A 19,405-nucleotide genomic window follows, 5' to 3' on the forward strand; every position below is an offset into this window, starting at 1 on the left:
CAGCACGGGAACAGGCCCTTCGGCCCACATCTGTGCTCAACATGATGGCACATTAAACTAATCTCTGCCTTCCATTCCCCACATATCCATGTGTTTATCTATTAAAGCCTCTTAAACACCACTATGGTATCTGCCGACACCACCACCCCAGGCAGCATGTTGCCCCCACCACCACCCCAGGCAGCGTGTTGCATGCACCCACCACCACCCCAGGCAGCGTGTTGCATGCACCCACCACCACCCCAGGCAGCATGTTGCCCCCACCACCACCCCAGGCAGCATGTTGCAGGCCCCCACCACCACCCCAGGCAGTATGTTGCAGGCCCCCACCACCACCCCAGGCAGCGTGTTGCATGCACCCACCACCACCCCAGGCAGCATGTTGCCCCCACCACCACCCCAGGCAGCATGTTGCATGCCCCCACCACCACCCCAGGCAGCATGTTGCAGGCACCCACCACCACCCCAGGCAGCATGTTGCCCCCACCACCACCCCAGGCAGCATGTTGCAGGCCCCCACCACCACCCCTGGCAGTATGTTGCAGGTCCCCACCACCACCCCAGGCAGCGTGTTGCATGCACCCACCACCCTCTGTGAGAATAAACTTGCCCCAAACTTGGCCCTTTCACTTTCAAGCTCTTCCCTCTAGTCTTTGACATTATCACTCTGGGAAAAAGATTCTGACTATCTACCCTATCTAAGCCTCCCATCATTGTCTGTATCTCTACCAGGACTTCCCTCAGCCTCCAGAGAAAACAATCCAAGGTTTTTCAACCTCTCCTTATAGCTGATACCTGTGATCAAACAAGGGCTTGTATATGTGTAAGTTATCGCCCTTGCGAAACTCCGTAAATGTACACGGGTTTGTTACTGTTCAACACCTGCATTATGCTTATTGCACCACCAACATTACCAAAACAACCAAGTTATTATAACATTAGAGTCCTAGAGACACACCATTCAGAAACAGGCCCTTCGGCCCACCACTTCAAAACCTACAATCAAGTACTCTCCATACCAAGCAGGTCAGGCAGGATCTCTGGAGAAAAACAATGGGTGACGTTTCGGGTTGCGACCCTTCTTCAAACTTCAGCAACTGCAGTTCTGTGTTTCCACCCATCTATGCCAGAGCCATTTGCCAGGACTTGATCTGATTCTTTGTGTTAATCAAATGCTCATCTCAATGCTGGTTTAACATTGTGAGAGTTCCTGCCTCCACCATCCACTCACGCTGTGCTTCTAGATTCCAACTGCCTCTGGGTGTAAAATCCTCAAACATTGTCTGTTCCACGCTGATGTTGGCTGCTGGATGTTGAAACAATGGTGGCAGCACTAAAACAATCTGCTGACTATAAATCACGTTCGCACGTTAGTTCTGAAAGGCAATATGTAAAAGCAAGCCTCTCTCCACTTTGTTGATCATTCTATCATGCTTGGCTGATATTGACCACACTACATTATTGATCTAGTTCCTCTGGTCAATGGGAGATTTCTCTGGACACAGTGGAAGTGCATTTTTCCTTTCTCTTGTTGTTTCATGAGAGGCCACTTGGGTTTCTGTGCCACAAAACCTTACTCCACTATTGCCGACATGAGGGCTGCCATATTGTCCCACCACGCAGGTCCACGTATCCTTGGCAACCAGCGGGAAGTATGTTGGATAACATTAATGACCATGCTGCCTCTGTTAGTGACATGGGCAAGGAAGGAGAGGAGCAGTTAGTGGGAGAGAATGGGTGAGGAAGGCAGGAGCAGTGAGATTGTTCAAAACCCAGGGCTGCCAGAATGCACAGAGACCGAGCGTTTATGTATCAGAGTTGCTTCAAGCCGTAATGTGGTAATGTCCCTACTGTCTCTCTCAAGCTCTGCTCTACCCTGCACTGAGCAACTTGGCATGGAGCCACTGTCACAGATACCTTGGCTGCTGTACTCCTCTAACACTGCAGTTTCCCAAGGGTGTAGGATATCATGATTTGTACACATGGGCTCTTTCAGTCTGAATCAGGGCAAACCTGAGAAAGAGGAAAGGACAATAGTTGATGCAGATAGTGGTGGTGTCACTTTGGATGGTCACCATTAGTGTAGGAGATACTGGGAAACTGGATCACCGTCTGTTCAACAAAGATGAAAGATTTATGGATGTTTGATAGAGAATCCCATTTTCCTATTTGATCTTGGAGGATAAAACCAGTTAACATGATAAGCATCAGATGTTATATTGAGCAGTAAATCAAAACAAGAGCATTTTGTGAGCGGTGTTTTGAAGTCGAGAAGTAATGATTCTATTACCACGCCCAACCTGCCCACACCGACTAGCATGCTCCATCTACACTCGTCCCACCTGCCTGCGTTTGGCCCACATCCCTCTAAACCTATCCTATCCATGTACCTGTCCAATTGTAGTACCTGCCTCAACTATCCCCTCCAGCTGCTCGTTCCATACACCCACCACCGTTTGTGTAAAAAAAGTTAACCCTCGAGTTACTATTAAATCTTTCCCCCCTCACCCTAAACCTGTCCTCTCATTCTCGATCCCCCAACTCTGCATTTACCCAATCTATTCCTCTTATAATTTTGTACACCTCTATATGACCCCATGACTTTATTCAGTTCTGTTCCAATAATGCATCACCATGTGGCCATGCAATAAGATCGCAACAATCTTCTTACTTGAGGTAAACATTGGCAAAGTAGGAATTGTATTACAACATTGGCAGATGGTGACCAATTCCACCGAGAGAAAGTCGAACCACTCGTGGGGTGCCGTCTCATTCAGGGGGCGCAGGTTATCTGGGAAAAAGAAGACACAAAATGATGAAGCAACTCAGTGGGTCAGGCAGCATCTGTGGAGAACAAGGTTCTGACCCAAAACGTCACTTATCCATGTTCTCCACAGATGTTGTCTGACCCACTGAGTTACTCCAGCACTCTGTGAAACGTCACCTATCCATGTTCTCCGCAGATGCTGCCTGACCCGCTGAGTTACTCCAGCACTCTGTGAAACGTCACCTATCCATGTTCTCCACAGATGCTGCCTGACCCGCTGAATTACTCCAGCACTCTGTGAAACGTCACCTATCCATGTTCCCCACAGATGCTGCCTGACCCACTGAGTTACTCCAGCACTCTGTGAAACGTCACCTATCCATGTTCTCCGCAGATGCTGCCTGACTCCAACACTTTGTGTCTTTTTATTTTTTATAAACCAGCATTTGCAGTTCCTTGTATCTACGGGTGATTGGGCCAATGTTCAGGGCTAACTGATTAATGGTCCAATCTATTCTAAATCCACTCCAATTTGAACTTGTCAGACGCTTGAAACATTGGACACGGGAAAACCGTTCCTGCAATCATTTGCCATCGACTTGGAAGGATGTATAAGGACACTACGCTACTATGCTGGCTGGGCAGATAAAATCCATGGGAAGAGTATACCAGTGGGTGAGTCTCACATCTTTCATGGAATTCTACTGCTTACACAAGTAAATCTGGCAACGCTCTTATATTAACCAACCAGCCTGCAATATTATCTTCAGAAATTCCCTGGACTGCCTCGGCCACCAATGAGATCTTTGGGTTGGTTCTATGATCATCACACCGACTGTATCCAAGCAATGACTCTTCTTTGTCTATCCTGTCCATTCCTTAAAGAATTCCAACAGATTTGTCAGGCAAGATCTCCCCTTCACAAAACCATGCTGACTTTGCCCTATTTTATCATGAGCTACTAACTACTATGAAACCTCATCCTTAATAATGGACTCTAACATCTTACTAACCACTGAGGTCAGGGTAACTGGCCTATAGGTTCCCCTCTTTTACCCTGGTCCCTTCTTGCCAAGCAGAGTAACGTTTACAATGTTTTAGTCCTCTGCGACCACTCCTGACCCTAGTGACTCCTGAAAGATCACGACTAACTCCTCCACAATCTCTAAAGCCACCTCTTTCAGAGTCCATCCATCCAGGTGACTTATCCACCTTCAACCCTTTAAACTTCCCAAGTACCACCTCTCTAGTAATAGCCTCTCCACTAACTACCACCCCCTGAGCACGTTGCTGGTGTCTTCCACTGTGAAGACTGACAATAAAATCATGTTCAATTCATCTGCCATTACTACTTCTCCAGCATCATTGTCCAGTGGTCCAATGCCCTCTCTTTATATATCCAAATAAACTTTTGGTGCCCTCCTTATATATTATTGGCTAGCTTACTCATATTTCTTCTTTTCTCCCCTTATTGCCGTTTTGGTTGCCTCTGTTAGTTTTTAAAGTTCCCAATCCTCTAACTGCCCATTCATCTTTTATTTTAATGCAATCATTGATCACCTTTGTTAGCCACGGTCGCCTCATTCACCCCTGAGAATCTTTTTTCCTCGTTTGGATGAAAAGATCCAGAATCTTTTGAATTGTTCCCCAAAACCCCTGTCATTGCTGTTCCACTGCCATTCCTCGAAGGTCCCTGCTTGGACACGGACACGCAGTAACACGTGTCACAGACTGGGACACGCAGTGACACGTGTCACAGACTGGGACACGCAGTGACACGTGACACAGACTGGGAAACGCAGTAACATGTGTCACAGACTGGGACACGCAGTGACACGTGACACAGACTGGGACATGCAGTGACACGTGTGACAGGCTGGGACACGCAGTGACGTGTGACACACATACACAATGACGTGTGCAGAGTTGCTTCATCACACATTCATGAATCATCCAGCTTCACGACGCCTTTACCTCTGGCATGGTGCCTACATATTTCTCAGCTCTATGTTTACTGCCTGACACTTAATGACAGACGTGCAACCGATTCCGGGGGGTTGGTTCCAATATCCTGCGGTGTTTAAAATGCCACAGCATTAGAAGACTGTGCTACATGACATTCTGGAGGATTGTTCTCACAATGATGATGCTGAATCAGTACGTTGATTCAAGTTTGTTTGGGTTGCCTGTCATTCTTGTCCTTTTTTTCGGCAGATGGAGACTTTGTCATGTTTACAAGACACGAGCCAGTTGGTGTGTGTGGTCAGATCACCCCGGTACGTTGGTAACTTATTGCAAGGACTTCCAGTCTCCAGCTCGAAGTATAAAGCTGCTTTCTGATATCTGTTTCAGACAACAATGGGTAGATTACTGGGGCAGGCGGCTCAGTGTGTTGGCACTTCAGCTGACCAAACCATGAGAAACATTCCAGAAAGCTTCTTGTGTCATTATCTCAGCTCCTGATCATAAACTCTCCCTCTCCCACTTATTCAGATTCATAAGTTCTTGGAGCAGAATTTGGCCATTCGGCCCATCAAGTCTACTCTACTATTCAATCATGGCTTGATCTATCTTTTCCCTCTTAGCCCCATTCTCCTGCCTTCTCCCCATAACCCCTGACACCCGTACTAATCAATAATCTATCAGTGCCTTAAACATATCCATTGACGTAGCCTCCACAGCCGTCTGTTGCAATACATTCACAGATTCACCACCCTCTGGCTAAAGATATTCCTCCTCATCTCCATCTAAAAGGGTACGTCCTTTTATTCTGAGGCTGTGCCCTCTGGTCCTAGACTTTCCCACTAATGGAAACATACTCTCCACAACCACGCTATCCAGGCCTTTCACGATTTGGTAAATTTTAATGAGGGCGCCCCTCATCCTTCTATACTCCAGCGAGTACAGGCCCAGTGCTGTCAAATGCTCATCATATGTTAACCCACTCATTCCTGGGATCATTCTCATAAACCTCCTCTGGACCCTCTCCAGAACCAGCCCATCCCTCAGATATGGAGCCCAAAATTGCTCACAATACTCCAAATGCATCTGACCAGCGCCACTTGTAGCCACTCCTCCAGTTCAGTCTACCTCACTCACTAACCAACCCCAACACCTCTGCCCTTCCCATGTTTATGGGTGAATTTGTTTATTTCCTCAGTGGAATTTCCCTCTGCTGATGTTCGTTTGGAAGGTGGCGCCTGCTCTGTGCTGTGGGAACACAGTGGTGATTAAACCAGCTGAGCAGACCCCACTGACGGCACTCTACATGGGAGCATTAGTCCGAGAGGTCAGTAACAGACATCTCTGCGAGTACTCTACACGGGAGCATTAATTAGGGAGGTCAGTAACAGACATCTCTGCGAGTACTCTATATGGGAGCATTAATTAGGGAGGTCAGTAACAGTCTGAGTCTGATGAAAGGTCTCGACCCGAAACGTCACCCATTCCTTTTCTCCAGAGATGCTGCCTGTTTCGCTGAGTTACTCCAGCTTTGTGTGTCTATCTTCAACATCTCTGAGAGTACTGTACATGGGATACACACAAAAAGCTGGAGTAACTCTGTGGGACAGGCAGCATCTCTGGAGAAAAGGAATGGGTGACGTTTCGGGGCGAGACCCTTCTTCAGACTGGTCAGGGATAAGGGAAACGAGATGTACATGGGAGAAATAGAGTATTAATCAGGCTGCCTGTATCAGCAAAATATAATCCTATAATTATGAGTTAAAGAAAATATAAATAACAGAAGTACAGATTATTCTAAGAACACTTTGTGTGTATAATGTACAGGCAGAGTCCTGTTATTGATGAGACTGTGTCCTTAGATGCAGTTGGTGTTACACCATGCCAGAGAGATGTATCTGTGATGATCATTTAACACACATTGCTGCACTAATCCTACGCAAAGCCATGTTATTCTCCTGACATTCTCACCAACATTTTGTTATTAATTTCCACACTAGCTGGCAAATTCACCAACAAACCCGCACGTCTTTGGGATGTGGGAACAAAACGGAGCACCCGGGGAAACCCATGAGGTCACTGGGAGAACGTGCAAACTCCGCACAGATAGTGCCCCTGGTCAGGATTGAACCTGATTGACAGAGGCTGTAAGGCAGCAGCTCTACCTGAATGAATGAATGAATACTTCATTGTCACGTGACTAGTCTTTGTTGACACATTCCATTGTGGTCGCTCCACACCGGCTCCTCCTTTGTTCTACATCAGTGTAAATGTGTGCTCTATTGTAGGTGGGGATGGAGCAAGCTGAAGGGTCTGGTTCCATGTGAGGTGGTTCCATGAAGCCTAGGCTTTAGGGCTGTAGATACTTGGGGACCTCCTTGGGCTCCAGCACAGAGCTGCCTCCTGTGGGATACACTGCCCCCTGCTGTCCATATCCCCAGCTGCAGGTGGAGGTGTGAGCTTCCAGACCAGTGGCAACATTGACCCAGAGAAACACCATGGCATTGACAGCTGAGACCCCCAGCAAGAACATGTGGGATTGGGGGGGGGGCAGGTTTATGGAGGGGAGGGGGAGAGATTGTGTCACCTCCTCATGGTTCTTCAGAACCATTGCTGCCCTCTCCTGAGCTCTACCCCTGAGAACACAGTGGCATCAACACTGAACTCTAGAAACTAAACTGAAAAATCACAGCATGAAACTCAGATGTTCTCATGTTCTAATAGTTAGATGGTGGAATGTAACATTTTTATGAAATATCCAATTGAGTTTCAGTGTTAACATTACCCTGCATTAATACCCATAGCCAGTGTAAAATCTGCTGATACTCTGAAGGCGGGCAAGTGGTTGCAGATTCCAATCTTTAACATGCAAATCCATTTCTTCATTTCAGGTTCCGTTCCCTCCCGGTGTGGTGAACATCGTTCCAGGTTTCGGACCCACTGCTGGGGCGGCAATAGCCTGCCACAGAGACATCGATAAAGTTGCCTTCACTGGCTCTACTGAGGTATCACAGCACCTGCAGAAACACACAACACATATCACCCCAATGCAGGGAGACCCAACTTCCCACTAATTCAGTCCAATGTATCTCTGGTGAAGACAAGGTCAGAGACCTTGATCTTCACATCAGGGAGGACAGTGAGGGAGGTGTAGGTTCTCCTGCTGACCTCATTGTCTTCCTGTTGTTGCCGTGTTGACAGGTGGGAAAGTCCATCATGGAAGCGGCCTCCAGAAGTAATCTGAAGAGAGTGACCCTGGAGCTCGGTGGCAAGAATCCCCTCATCGTGTTCGCTGACTCGGATTGTAAGAAAAAGCCTCTTTTGTCTTTTTTAATGAATTTCATGATGTTACATCAAACCATGATCAAATTGTGTTTCAGTCGATTAAAACTCAGGGTGTTATGAATCTTGGGAATTGACAAACTCTGATGGCATAGACGGGGCAAAAAGGGCAATTTGGATGCACCCCGGGTCTGCATGGCCGAGTTGGGCCGAGCGGCATCTTTCTGTGCTGGACATTCTATGACTGTGAATGTGACTTTAAGGGTTAAGCGCATTCATCTCTGAGATCAGTCGATTGTTGGGTGAAGGGGAAAAGATTTTATAGGAATCTGAGGGGTAACGTTTTCACACAGAGGGTGGTGGGTGTATGGAACAAGCTGCCAGAGGAGGTAGTTGAGGCTGAGACTATTCCATCGCTTAAGAAACAATTGGACAGGATAGGACAGGTTTGGAGGGATATGGACCAAACGTGGGCAGGTGCGACTAGTGTAAATGGGGCATGTTGGCCGGTGTGGGCAAGTTGGGCCGAAGGGCCTGTTTCCATGCTGGGTGAAAGTTGGAACTGTTGAGAAACTATATTCCAGACTGCAGGATCTTTCCCATTGCTTGACCCTTTGTATGAGTTGGGCTGGACTGTATTTGTGTATAATATGCCTGATTAGAGTGGGGAGCAGACAGACAAAGGCGTTTCAGTGTTCTCTGTAGCTCAGTACATGTGGCAATAACCTGGGCCTATTTCCCCCTCAGTGGGCTTGGCTGTGGACTGTGCCTCACAAGGGGCTTTCTTCAACCAGGGCCAGTGCTGCACGGCGGCAGCTCGCATCTTTGTGGAGGAGCCCGTGTACAAGGAGTTTGTGCAGCGCAGTGTGGACAGGGTGAAGAGGAGAGTGGTTGGCAATCCATTCGACCCAAAAACTGAACAAGGACCACAGGTAAGAGGATGTTACCTGGAGCAGCTGCCAGCGTGGAGAGTGGGGTTGATGTAGAGTGACACGGGGCTTGTAGAGTGACACGGGCTTGTACAGTGATATGGGGTTGATGTAGAGTAACGCGGGGCTTGTAGAGTGACACGTGGGGCTTGTAGAGTGATGTGGGGCTTGTAGAGTGACGTGGGGCTTGTAGAGTGACGTGGGGTTTGTAGAGTGACACGGGGCTTGTAGAGTGACACGTGGGGTTTGTAGAGTGACGTGGGGTTTGTAGAGTGACACGGGGCTTGTAGAGTGACGTGGGGTTTGTAGAGTGACTTGGGGTTTGTAGAGTGACGAGGGGTTTGTAGAGTGACACGGGGTTGATGTAGAGTGACACGGGGCTCAGTGCCTTCACAAGTTTACTTAAATAGAGAAAACATTAGATTCTTGTTTACGTTCAAACAGGATTAGATTAAACTATTCCATGTGATAATCGGTGACCATCAATGAACATAATTTATAAAGTTATTTAGACAGATATATGGACAGGAAGGGTTTGAGGGATCTGGGCAAGTTGCAGGCAAATGGGACTAGCCCTGAATGCCAACTTGGTCGGCATGGACAAGTTGGGCCGAAGGGCCTGTTTCCATGCTGTACAACTTTGTGACTTTATAAAGCACTGTTTAAACCCCTAACGCCAGTGGCCTCACACCTCTCCACCCACGCAGATCGACCAAGACCAGTTTGACAAAATCCTGGAGCTGATCGAGAGTGGCAAGAGTGAAGGAGCGAGGCTGGAATCTGGCGGTGGTCCCTACGGGGACGAGGGCCACTACATTCTGCCCACCATCTTCTCCGAGGTGACGGACTCCATGCGCATCGCTAAGGAGGAGGTACGTATGTCCACGGCAACCAGACTTGTCAATGAGAACTTTACATCCACCAGTACACGTACGTAACCAGTATCTGTCCTGTGCTGCAGATCTTTGGGCCAGTCCAAGTGATAATGAAGTTTAAGAGCATGGAGGAGGTGATCAGAAGAGCCAACAGCAGTGAGTTTGGGCTGACTGCAGGAGTGTTCACCACCAGCATTGACCGAGCAATGGCCGTGGCCAAGGCCCTGCAGTCCGGAACCGTCTGGTAAACCTCAACAACACGGAAACAGGCCCTTCGGCCCAGCGAGTCTGTGTCGACCATCGATCACCCGTTCACACTAGTTCTAACTTATCCCATTTTCCCATCCACTCCCTACACACTAGGGACAATGCTCTCATCTATCGGTTACCCTTCTTAATCAGTCCCTCGCAGTCAAGAAAGATTGGCTTTGAGAATCATAGTAATACAGCTTGGAAACAACTTGCCCAACATCCAACATGTCCCATCTACACTAGTCCCACCTCGACCAACATGCCCCATCTACACTAGTCCCACCCCGACCAACATGCCCCATCTACACTAGTCCCACCCCGACCAACATGCCCCATCTACACTAGTCCCACCCCGACCAATATGCCCCATCTACACTAGTCCCACCTCGACCAACATGCCCCATCTACACTAGTCCCACCTCGACCAACATGCCCCATCTACACTAGTCCCACCCCGACCAACATGCCCCATCTACACTAGTCCCACCCCGACCAACATGCCCCATCTACACTAGTCCCACCCCGACCAACATGCCCCATCTACACTAGTCCCACCCCGACCAACATGCCCCATCTACACTAGTCCCACCCCGACCAACATGCCCCATCTACACTAGTCCCACCCCGACCAACATGCTCCATCTACACTAGTCCCACCCCGACCAACATGCCCCATCTACACTAGTCCCACCCCGACCAACATGCCCCATCTACACTAGTCCCACCCCGACCAACATGCCCCATCTACACTAGTCCCACCCCGACCAACATGCCCCATCTACACTAGTCCCACCCCGACCAACATGCTCCATCTACACTAGTCCCACCCCGACCAACATGCCCCATCTACACTAGTCCCACCCCGACCAACATGCCCCATCTACACTAGTCCCACCCCGACCAACATGCCCCACCTACACTAGTCCCACCCTGACCAACATGCCCCATCTACACTAGTCCCACCCCGACCAACATGCCCCATCTACACTAGTCCCACCCCGACCAACATGCCCATCTACACTAGTCCCACCCCGACCAACATGCCCCATCTACACTAGTCCCACCCTGACCAACATGCCCCACCTACACTAGTCCCACCCTGACCAACATGCCCCACCTACACTAGTCCCACCCCGATCAACATGCCCCATCTACATTGTCCCACTTGCCTGTGTTTGGCCCATATCCCTCTAAACCCATCCCATCCAAATGTTTTTAAACATTTGTGATACCTCCTCTGCCAGCTCATTCCATACACCCACCGCCCTTTATCTAAAAACAGTTGCCCTTCAGGTTCATATTAAATCTTTCCCCTCTCACCTTAAACCTATGTCCTCTGGTTCTTGATTCACCTACTCTGGGCAAGAGACACTATCTATTCCCCCGTCTGTGTAGAATGTGCATGTTCTCCCCGTGACCACGATTTTATACACCTCTTTAAGATCACACCTCATCTTCCTATGCTCCAAGGAAGTCCTAGCCTGACCAACCTCTTCCTGTAAGGCAGGCTCTCGAGTCCTGGCAACATCTATCTGTCGTTAACCAAGGATTCCCATGAGTGGGTGGGGATGGAGCCTAGTCCAATCACACTTGTCCACCCACATCCCCTGAGGAATTACACCAACAGGTGACCTTGTGGGATCTGGAACCAGTTCTGCCTCGTGTGACCATTGTGCCTGTACTTGCCTTAACCCGGGAGTGAGTAACAAACACTCGCTCCGACACAATGGCTCAGGAGGCTGCCTGGAGCACAGTGGCCAGATGGTGGCGATCACCACAGGATTGGGAGCGTGCTTTAGTTAAGGGATACAACAAGGTTGGGAAGTTTGGTTTAGGGATAGAGCATGGAGATTTAGTAGTTTTATAGACTTTTGTCTTCTGTTACAGGATTAACTGCTATAATGCTCTGCATGTCCAGGCCCCCTTTGGCGGCTTCAAAATGTCTGGAAATGGAAGAGAAATGTAAGAATGTAGTACTTTCACTTTTGTTTGAATTCCAGATCTGTGAGTCTCAGTTATTCCCATTACAGAACGTGCTAGAATTCTTCCCAGTCTGGCAGTGCGGTGAAACTGATGTTTTTTGGTATAGAGATGCAGAGTGGCCCACCGAGTCGGCACCGACCAGCGATTCCCGCACATTAACACAACATTACACACTAGGGACAATTCTACATTTATACCAAGCCATTTAACCTACAAACCTGAACGAAGAGTGGGAGAAAGAGTGGGTGAAAGCGGAAGATCGCAGAGAAAACCCAGATAGGTCACAGGGAGAACGTACAAACTCCGTAAAGACAGCACCCATAGTCAGGATCGAACCTGGATCTCTGGCGCTGTAAGGCAGCAACTGTCCCACTGCGCCACCGTGCCGCCCAAGGTCTGAAAAGGTTCAGAACAAATCAGAGCTGACAGCAATGACTGAGGAAATGTAAAGCCCACAATGGTCGACTGTTGGGTGTGGAAGAGGTGATAATGAAGGGATATTTGGATACAAACAGGGAAACACGCAGGATAACTGGGATGTGGAGGAGCGGAGAGAGAAGGAATGAAAGGCTTACTTGAAATTAGAGAACTCAATATTTATATCCTTGTGTTATAAACTGTCAAAGCAAAATACAAGGTGCTGTTCCACCAGGAAACCCACGTGGGCACACTCCACACAGACAGCACCGAGGTCAGGATCGAACCTGGGTCTCTGGTGCTGTGAGGCAGCGACTGCACCCGCTGTGCCACTGTGTCTGCCCTCAGTGTTGGGTATTATCCCAGAGTAGTTGTGTGAACCCTTCTATCCCGTCTGTCTTTAGTACTCAAGACCCCTCACCTCCCATCCCCACATCCTTCATGATGGCAGGTTGTAGGGAAGTCACACTCAGTGGCAGGTTAGTCCGATAGCTCTCAGAACTGAAACAAAAGGTCCAATGTTTATCCAATTGCTGCTTGTCGACATTTGTTCCTGAATCTTCTTTCACCATGTCTTCAACAGCAATTTCCAGATCACAGCAACTCACCATTAAAAACAGAAATCTGTGCATCTTCCCCAAAATACTCTCCTGCCTTGCTCTCCACTGCAGTATTGTGCCTTGCTGCTGTTTTGTATATTTGTGCCAGAACAGGTATTATTGTTGAATGTAGCCAAGATACTATCCAGTCCAATCATACTATACATGAGTATAATCAACCCATGTAGAAGTACAACAGGTAGTGTGAAGAGAAAAAAAAGTGCAGAATATAGTGTTACAGCATCACAGCACAGAGAAAGTGCAGATTTTTAAAATTGCAAGGGTCCCAATAAAGTAGGTTGGAAGATTGAGACTACAGCTTCAGCTTATAAGTACAGCATACAATATCTAAACTTGAATATTAGCTTCTCTTGTTTCACTTAGTGTCTTGTTGTTCAGTTGATAACTCATTCACCTCAGTGTTGACCTTGTGATGTTATAGAAATACATAAATGCATCAGAGGTAGAAATCTGTCTCCTCGAGCAACAGACTGAAGGTACGAAGGATTTAACACCAGAGACTCACTGAGCAGTTATGCTTCAACAAAGAGGCAGGGTGGAGCACTCCCTCCTCTCCCTCTCCCTCTCCGAACGATGGGCTGAGACATAGTTGTCTCCACATTAATCACCTCACCGCCTTTAACTCACATTGGATTTGCATCTTTGAACATCAGTTAAACATGAGCCCTGCGTGATTCTATGTTTGTCCCAGACTCATTTAGATTGAACCAGACTGAGACCCGTTTACAGTCAGTATGTATAAATAAGATGATTAAATCCCAATCCATCAGATGACTTAGTCCCTGGCTACTAAGTTACTAAACAGGATGCTCACAGCTTTACAGGGCTAAGTCTGCTCTCAAAGTATCTGTTACCAATAATTAGTGGATCAAATTAGCTTCCAAAAAATGTTTTTAATTTGTGATTTTACCACAATCTCACAAAGCCTGATAATTAGCTGTGAATGATGTCTTGTGGAAATAATCATCTCCCATCCTTGCTGTTTAAGAGAAGCATAGACAGGATGAAATTACTGACAGTAGACCGAACAACTCTAGCTTCCAATGTCAACGTGGAGCATAATATTATTTGTCCCGAAAAGGTTAGCTGCCAAGTAAGGTTTAAAGCTATTGTCACCTTACATAGAACAGTACAGCACTGGAACAGGCCCTTCGGCCCACAACGTCTATACTGAACATGATGCCAAGTTACAGTGAACTCATCTACCTGTACATAGTACAGCACAGAAACAGGCTCTTCGGCCCATCTTCTTCCATTTGATTGTCAGCTACTTGTTCACAATTTATATTAGTTTTAGATTTATTGAGACCGAAGCTGAGAAACCCTTGGTCACGTGGTTTCCTCCCTCCAGACTAGGATGCTGCTCCTTTCTGCCTCTTTGCTGTTGCTGATAAACTGTGTGGTGATGGAGATGGGCAGATGATGCAGTGGGTCACGTTAAATGGGAAATAAACACAGTGAAAATGATTGAGAATCAAAACATCTATAGGTGCTGGAAGCCTCAAGCAAGAACAGAAAATACTGTAAACACTCATCAGGTCAAGCAGGGAGTAACACTTCACTCTAAAGACCTTCATCAGTCGAGAGTATTGATGTATTTCTATTTCACACTGCAATATGCAAAGATGCTGGAAATTAGTTCCTTATCTGGTGATAAGTATCACACTTCACTGATTGCCACTGGTTCTCCCTCCATTGCTACAGTTCACTGTAACATCCTGTGCCTACAATATTTAGGCTGATGCCTGTACACACCTGTATTCACTAGGCTGATGCTTGTACACACCTGAGCACTATTTAGGCTGATGCTTGTACACACCTGAGCACTATTTAGGCTGATGCCTGTACACACCTGAGCACTATTTAGGCTGATGCCTGTACACACCTGAGCACTATTTAGGCTGATGCCTGTACACACCTGTGTTCACTATTGAGGCTGATGCCTGTACACACCTGTGTTCACTATTGAGGCCGATGCCTGTACACACCTGTGTTCACTATTGAGGCCGATGCCTGTACACACCTGTGTTCACTATTGAGGCTGATGCCTGTACACACCTGTGTTCACTATTGAGGCTGATGTCTGTACACACCTGTGTTCACTATTGAGGCTGATGCCTGTACACACCTGGTGGCCACTGATGTTTATTGTACTGTTCACTACAGGGGTGAATATGGACTGAAGGAGTACACAGAAGTAAAAACTGTCACCATCAAAATCTCACCGAAGTGCCAATAAACTGGTGAAGTGGACACTGAAATTGTACCAGAGGAAGTCTGGATAAAAGATGAAGAACAACAAGGACACTGACAAAATCGAGTTTTATAACTGGGCAAAAGCTTTAAGTTCTTAAAAAATAATTTCTGACTTTGCACAAAGAAAATATTTTTATATTTCCTTTTAAAACATAGATTTAACCTGATATTAGTGTTTTCAGTCAGTGTTGCCAGTGACTGAAGGAGACTCTCTGTAGTCCTCATACACAGGACACCGTTTTTAATCTGGCAGAAGCTGGCATCGTTGGCATAAATTGGCAAATACCCATCATTTACTGGGACCCCTTCAATCACACGGCACAATGCCAAAGCGGCTGGGATTATGTGATGCCATTAACATAGAGCACTTCAAACCCCCTCCCAGAGGATGATAAGCAATGACTGGAGCACGTGTTTCCCAAATTCCCCAAGGGTCTGGACATCAACTTTGAAAAATCATATTTTGTATCTAATTCTTAAACATAGAAATAAATGTATTTTAAACCTTCCAAACCTGAATCTTTGAGTGAAGGCGTTGGAACATTTATCGTCTGACTCATCAGTGGTGACTGTTCGCAGTGACACTTTGCTTCGGTTGGGGATAGTAAATGTTGACTACCGGCAAATGCCTTGCGTTTTGGTCTGGATTTGATTGATGACCTTCCAGTTTTGGTGAACTCTAGAGCAATGTTTGGCCATAAATTATTGTTTGAATTATGGGGATTTCCTCCCAAATTTGAAAATACTCTTTTTTATAACACTGTGGTAAGAGTGTGAGATTAAGGTCATAAATGATAGGAGCAGAATTAGGCCATTCGGCCCGTCGAGTCTACCCCGCCATTCAATCATGCCTGATCTCTGCCTCCTAATCCCATTTTCCTACCTTCTCCCCATAACCCTCGACACCTGTTCTAATCAAGAATCTATCAATCTCTGCCTTAAAAATATCTACTGACTTGTCCTCCACAGCCGTCTGTGGCAATGAGTTTCACACATTAACTACCCTCTGACTAAAGAAATTCCTCCTCACCTTTTCAAAAGAGCGCATACTAATCACCCAGACTAATCAAGAATCTATCTCTGCCTTAAAAATATCCATTCAATAGAAATGTGGAATCAAGGAAGAAGGAAAAATCATTCAATGCAACAAACACTATTCCTGGTGAGCTACGGGTACTTTAGCCAACCATGGAACATAACGAGGCTGTTTTGTACATGTTTTGTCTGTAGAGGGTTTCGGCCCGAAACCTTGCCTATTTCCTTCACTCCATAGATGCTGCCTCACCCACTGAGTTCCTCCAGTACTTTTGTCTATCTTCAATTTTTCCAGCATCTGCAGTTCCTTCTTAAACAAGTGTTTTGTACATAGGTTGTGTCTTCAGCAGAACAGACTAACGCTAGCTCCAGATCTTTATTCAAGCAAAATAAACAGTTCATTAAGTGAAACACAATTATGAGTTTAAAAGCCTAAAGGCATAGTATTGAATAGCGTTGGATATTTGGCACAGCATTACACTTGTCGACAGATGTTTTGATATTCTGAATATGAATTTCTAACTCATTAGTGAATAAAAGTTGTAGTGAGAACAAAGGCAACATTCTTCCAGAGGTAGAAGATTTAAGGAGGAGGTTGTTGAGGCATTACTATACCAAAATGAACAGGTACATGGATAGGAAAGGTTTAGAGGGATATGGGCCAAATGCATGTAGATGGGGCATGTTGGTCGGCATGGGCAAGTTGGGCCAAAGTGCCTGTTTCTGTGCTGTGTGACTATCACTCTATGCTGAGGAGTGATTTGGTGAAAATAAATGAAAGAACAGCTTAAAGATAGTTACATGAGAAGTTGGAAGGTGTTCAAGCAAGTGAGTAATTCAAAAGAGCTATGTTCCTAACAGAAGAAAAGGGGAACTGGCAAAATTAGACCCAATGAGGAAATCTTTGGTCGCACAAACCAAATAGAGAAGTTTGTGACAAATACTGAAAGTTCAGCATTGCAGAAAGTGCAAGGTGAAACTCAAAAGGAAATCAGGAAGGAGCTGCATGGAAAGAGATTGGTCAGAAAAATCAAAGAAAAGCTTTAACTCATCTGTAAAGAAGAGATATGTTATCAAAGGATGTGTCGCTTAAAGTAGCATCTGGTATTAAAGTAGCATCTGGCCCCCCATCAGTCTGAAGAAGGGTTTCGGCCCGAAACGTCGCCTATTTCCTTCGCTCCATAGATGCTGCTGCACCCGCTGAGTTTCCCCAGCAATTTTGTGTACCATCTGGTATTGAAAGATGGTTTCATGAATACTTGACATCACACAACACACAAACAAGAAGCTTGTGTTAAACATGTTTAAGAAGGAACATGTCTATTCCGTCTGCAGAAGGGTCTCGACCCAAAACGTCACCTATTTCCTTCGCTCCACAGATGCTGCCTCACCTGCTGAGTTTCTCCAGCATTTTTGTCCACCTTGTGTTAAACGGGTCAGTTTACAGATCTGGCACTGTGCAGTGATGGCCACCACAATACAGGAAGGGTTGGTGGAACTAGTAACGGTCCAGAGGAGGTGGGCTGGGATGTTGCCGGGCCTCATGAATGATGTCTCTGTGGAGAAACCCTCAGGATCCTGCTGCTGTCTCAGAAACAAAGGAGAGTAGTGGGAGGTAGACACAATGTGCTGGAGTAACTCAGCGGGTCAGGCAGCATCTCTGGAGAGAAGGAACAGGTGTTGTCTTGGGTCGAGGCCCTTCTTTAGACAGTCAGGAGAAAGGGAAACAAAATATAGAGAAGGTACATAGAACGAATAAATGAAAGATATGCCAAAAGCAATGGTGGAGCCCACACTGGTCCATTGTTGGCTGTGGGATAAGGTGATAATGAGTTATACAGATAGTGGGAGGTTTGACTGAGGTACACACAATTATGCCAGGAATAAAGTGAACAGGAAAGTCATTGTTCCTCGCGATAGATTGATAATCGAGATAAATAATTTAATTATTTGGTGAAAGGATCAGAGGGAAAAATAATCACCAAAAATGTTCTGAAATTCACTGCTTCACATGCCTGTGAATAGAAACCCTTGATGTTTTAGAAGTCACCCGGCAAGCATTGGCTTATAAAGCTCTTAGGGCTAACGGAATCAAGGGATATGGGGAGAAAGCAGGAACGGGGTACTGATTTTGGATGATCAACCATGATCATAATGAATGGCGGTGCTGGCTCGAAGGGCCGAATGGCCTCCTCCACCTATTTTCTATGGTTCGAAGTGATGGGCTAAGAGTTTACGGGAACAGCAATGATGTCCCCACCTCTCCCATTCACAGTGAGATACTGGAGGGTTTTAACATACAAAGTGACATTGTATAAACTGCAATTCGTGTAGGGGCTTTCACATAGAACCTGTGGAAGCTGCTTGAACACTGGAGTAAAACACAGATGGCAGTGGGTCACACACTGTTAAAGTAATATTGACTCATATTACCTACGTGACAGTAACCTAAATAGTTTTATGTTAGGCTATCACAGACACAATAGGCCACATAAATACTATGTACCATATTTTTTAATTATTCTGGTTAACATTGAACAAGCTGTTAAGCACCTCTCCCAATATCCCGTAAACCCCAGCGACCACACATGGCCGTCCGGCCGCCCGCCTGCTCTCCATCCCCCACCCACCCTCTGTGTATAGTCTCACATACAACTATTCAGAAGGGTCTCCAACCGAAACGTCACCCATTCCTTCTCTCCACAGATACTGCCTGACCTGCTGAGTTACTCCAGCACTCTGTGTTTGTCCGTGACTATTCATCCTCCAGGTACCCGGGTTCAATCCTCACCTCAGGTCCTGACTGTGTGGAGTTTGAACATTCTCCCTGGGACCAGGTGGGTTCCTCCTAGTGCTCAGGTTTCCCGCCACGTGTGGGTCAGATGGCGACAGTAAATGAGGTCACGTACAGGCTGGCGGGCAAGTGTGGGGGTGGGGCAAGAAGTTAGAGCTGGTCCCGCCGTCACAGGCCATCACCCTCGATACGGCACAGTTACACAGTAGGCGCTGAACAAACCCGGTGACAGC

General features: G+C 46.7%; 1 protein-coding gene and 1 long non-coding RNA gene across 2 annotated transcripts in view; one reads left to right on the forward strand and one right to left on the reverse strand.

The window, feature by feature from the left end:
• Positions 1-15,856, forward strand: part of aldh1a3 (aldehyde dehydrogenase 1 family member A3) — a 35,584-nt gene extending 19,728 nt beyond the window's left edge. The window contains exons 4-13 of the mRNA XM_033050540.1: positions 3,313-3,442; positions 4,982-5,043; positions 5,928-6,056; positions 7,621-7,734; positions 7,931-8,033; positions 8,759-8,943; positions 9,648-9,812; positions 9,902-10,059; positions 11,955-12,029; positions 15,254-15,856. Of these exons, the coding sequence (XP_032906431.1) occupies positions 3,313-3,442; positions 4,982-5,043; positions 5,928-6,056; positions 7,621-7,734; positions 7,931-8,033; positions 8,759-8,943; positions 9,648-9,812; positions 9,902-10,059; positions 11,955-12,029; positions 15,254-15,326 (1,194 nt within the window). The 3' untranslated portion in view covers positions 15,327-15,856. The remainder of the gene's footprint in view (positions 1-3,312; positions 3,443-4,981; positions 5,044-5,927; positions 6,057-7,620; positions 7,735-7,930; positions 8,034-8,758; positions 8,944-9,647; positions 9,813-9,901; positions 10,060-11,954; positions 12,030-15,253) is intronic.
• On the reverse strand, positions 5,030-19,365 carry LOC116991697. Its single transcript, XR_004416874.1, has 3 exons — positions 19,170-19,365; positions 7,515-7,746; positions 5,030-5,110 (listed from the first exon to the last, which is right to left on the reverse strand). It is a non-coding gene; the product is annotated as an uncharacterized LOC116991697 (long non-coding RNA).
• Between the last annotated feature and the right edge of the window lie 40 nt (positions 19,366-19,405).

Source organism: Amblyraja radiata, chromosome 34, assembly GCF_010909765.2.
Source record: "Amblyraja radiata isolate CabotCenter1 chromosome 34, sAmbRad1.1.pri, whole genome shotgun sequence".
NCBI lineage: Eukaryota > Metazoa > Chordata > Chondrichthyes > Rajiformes > Rajidae > Amblyraja > Amblyraja radiata.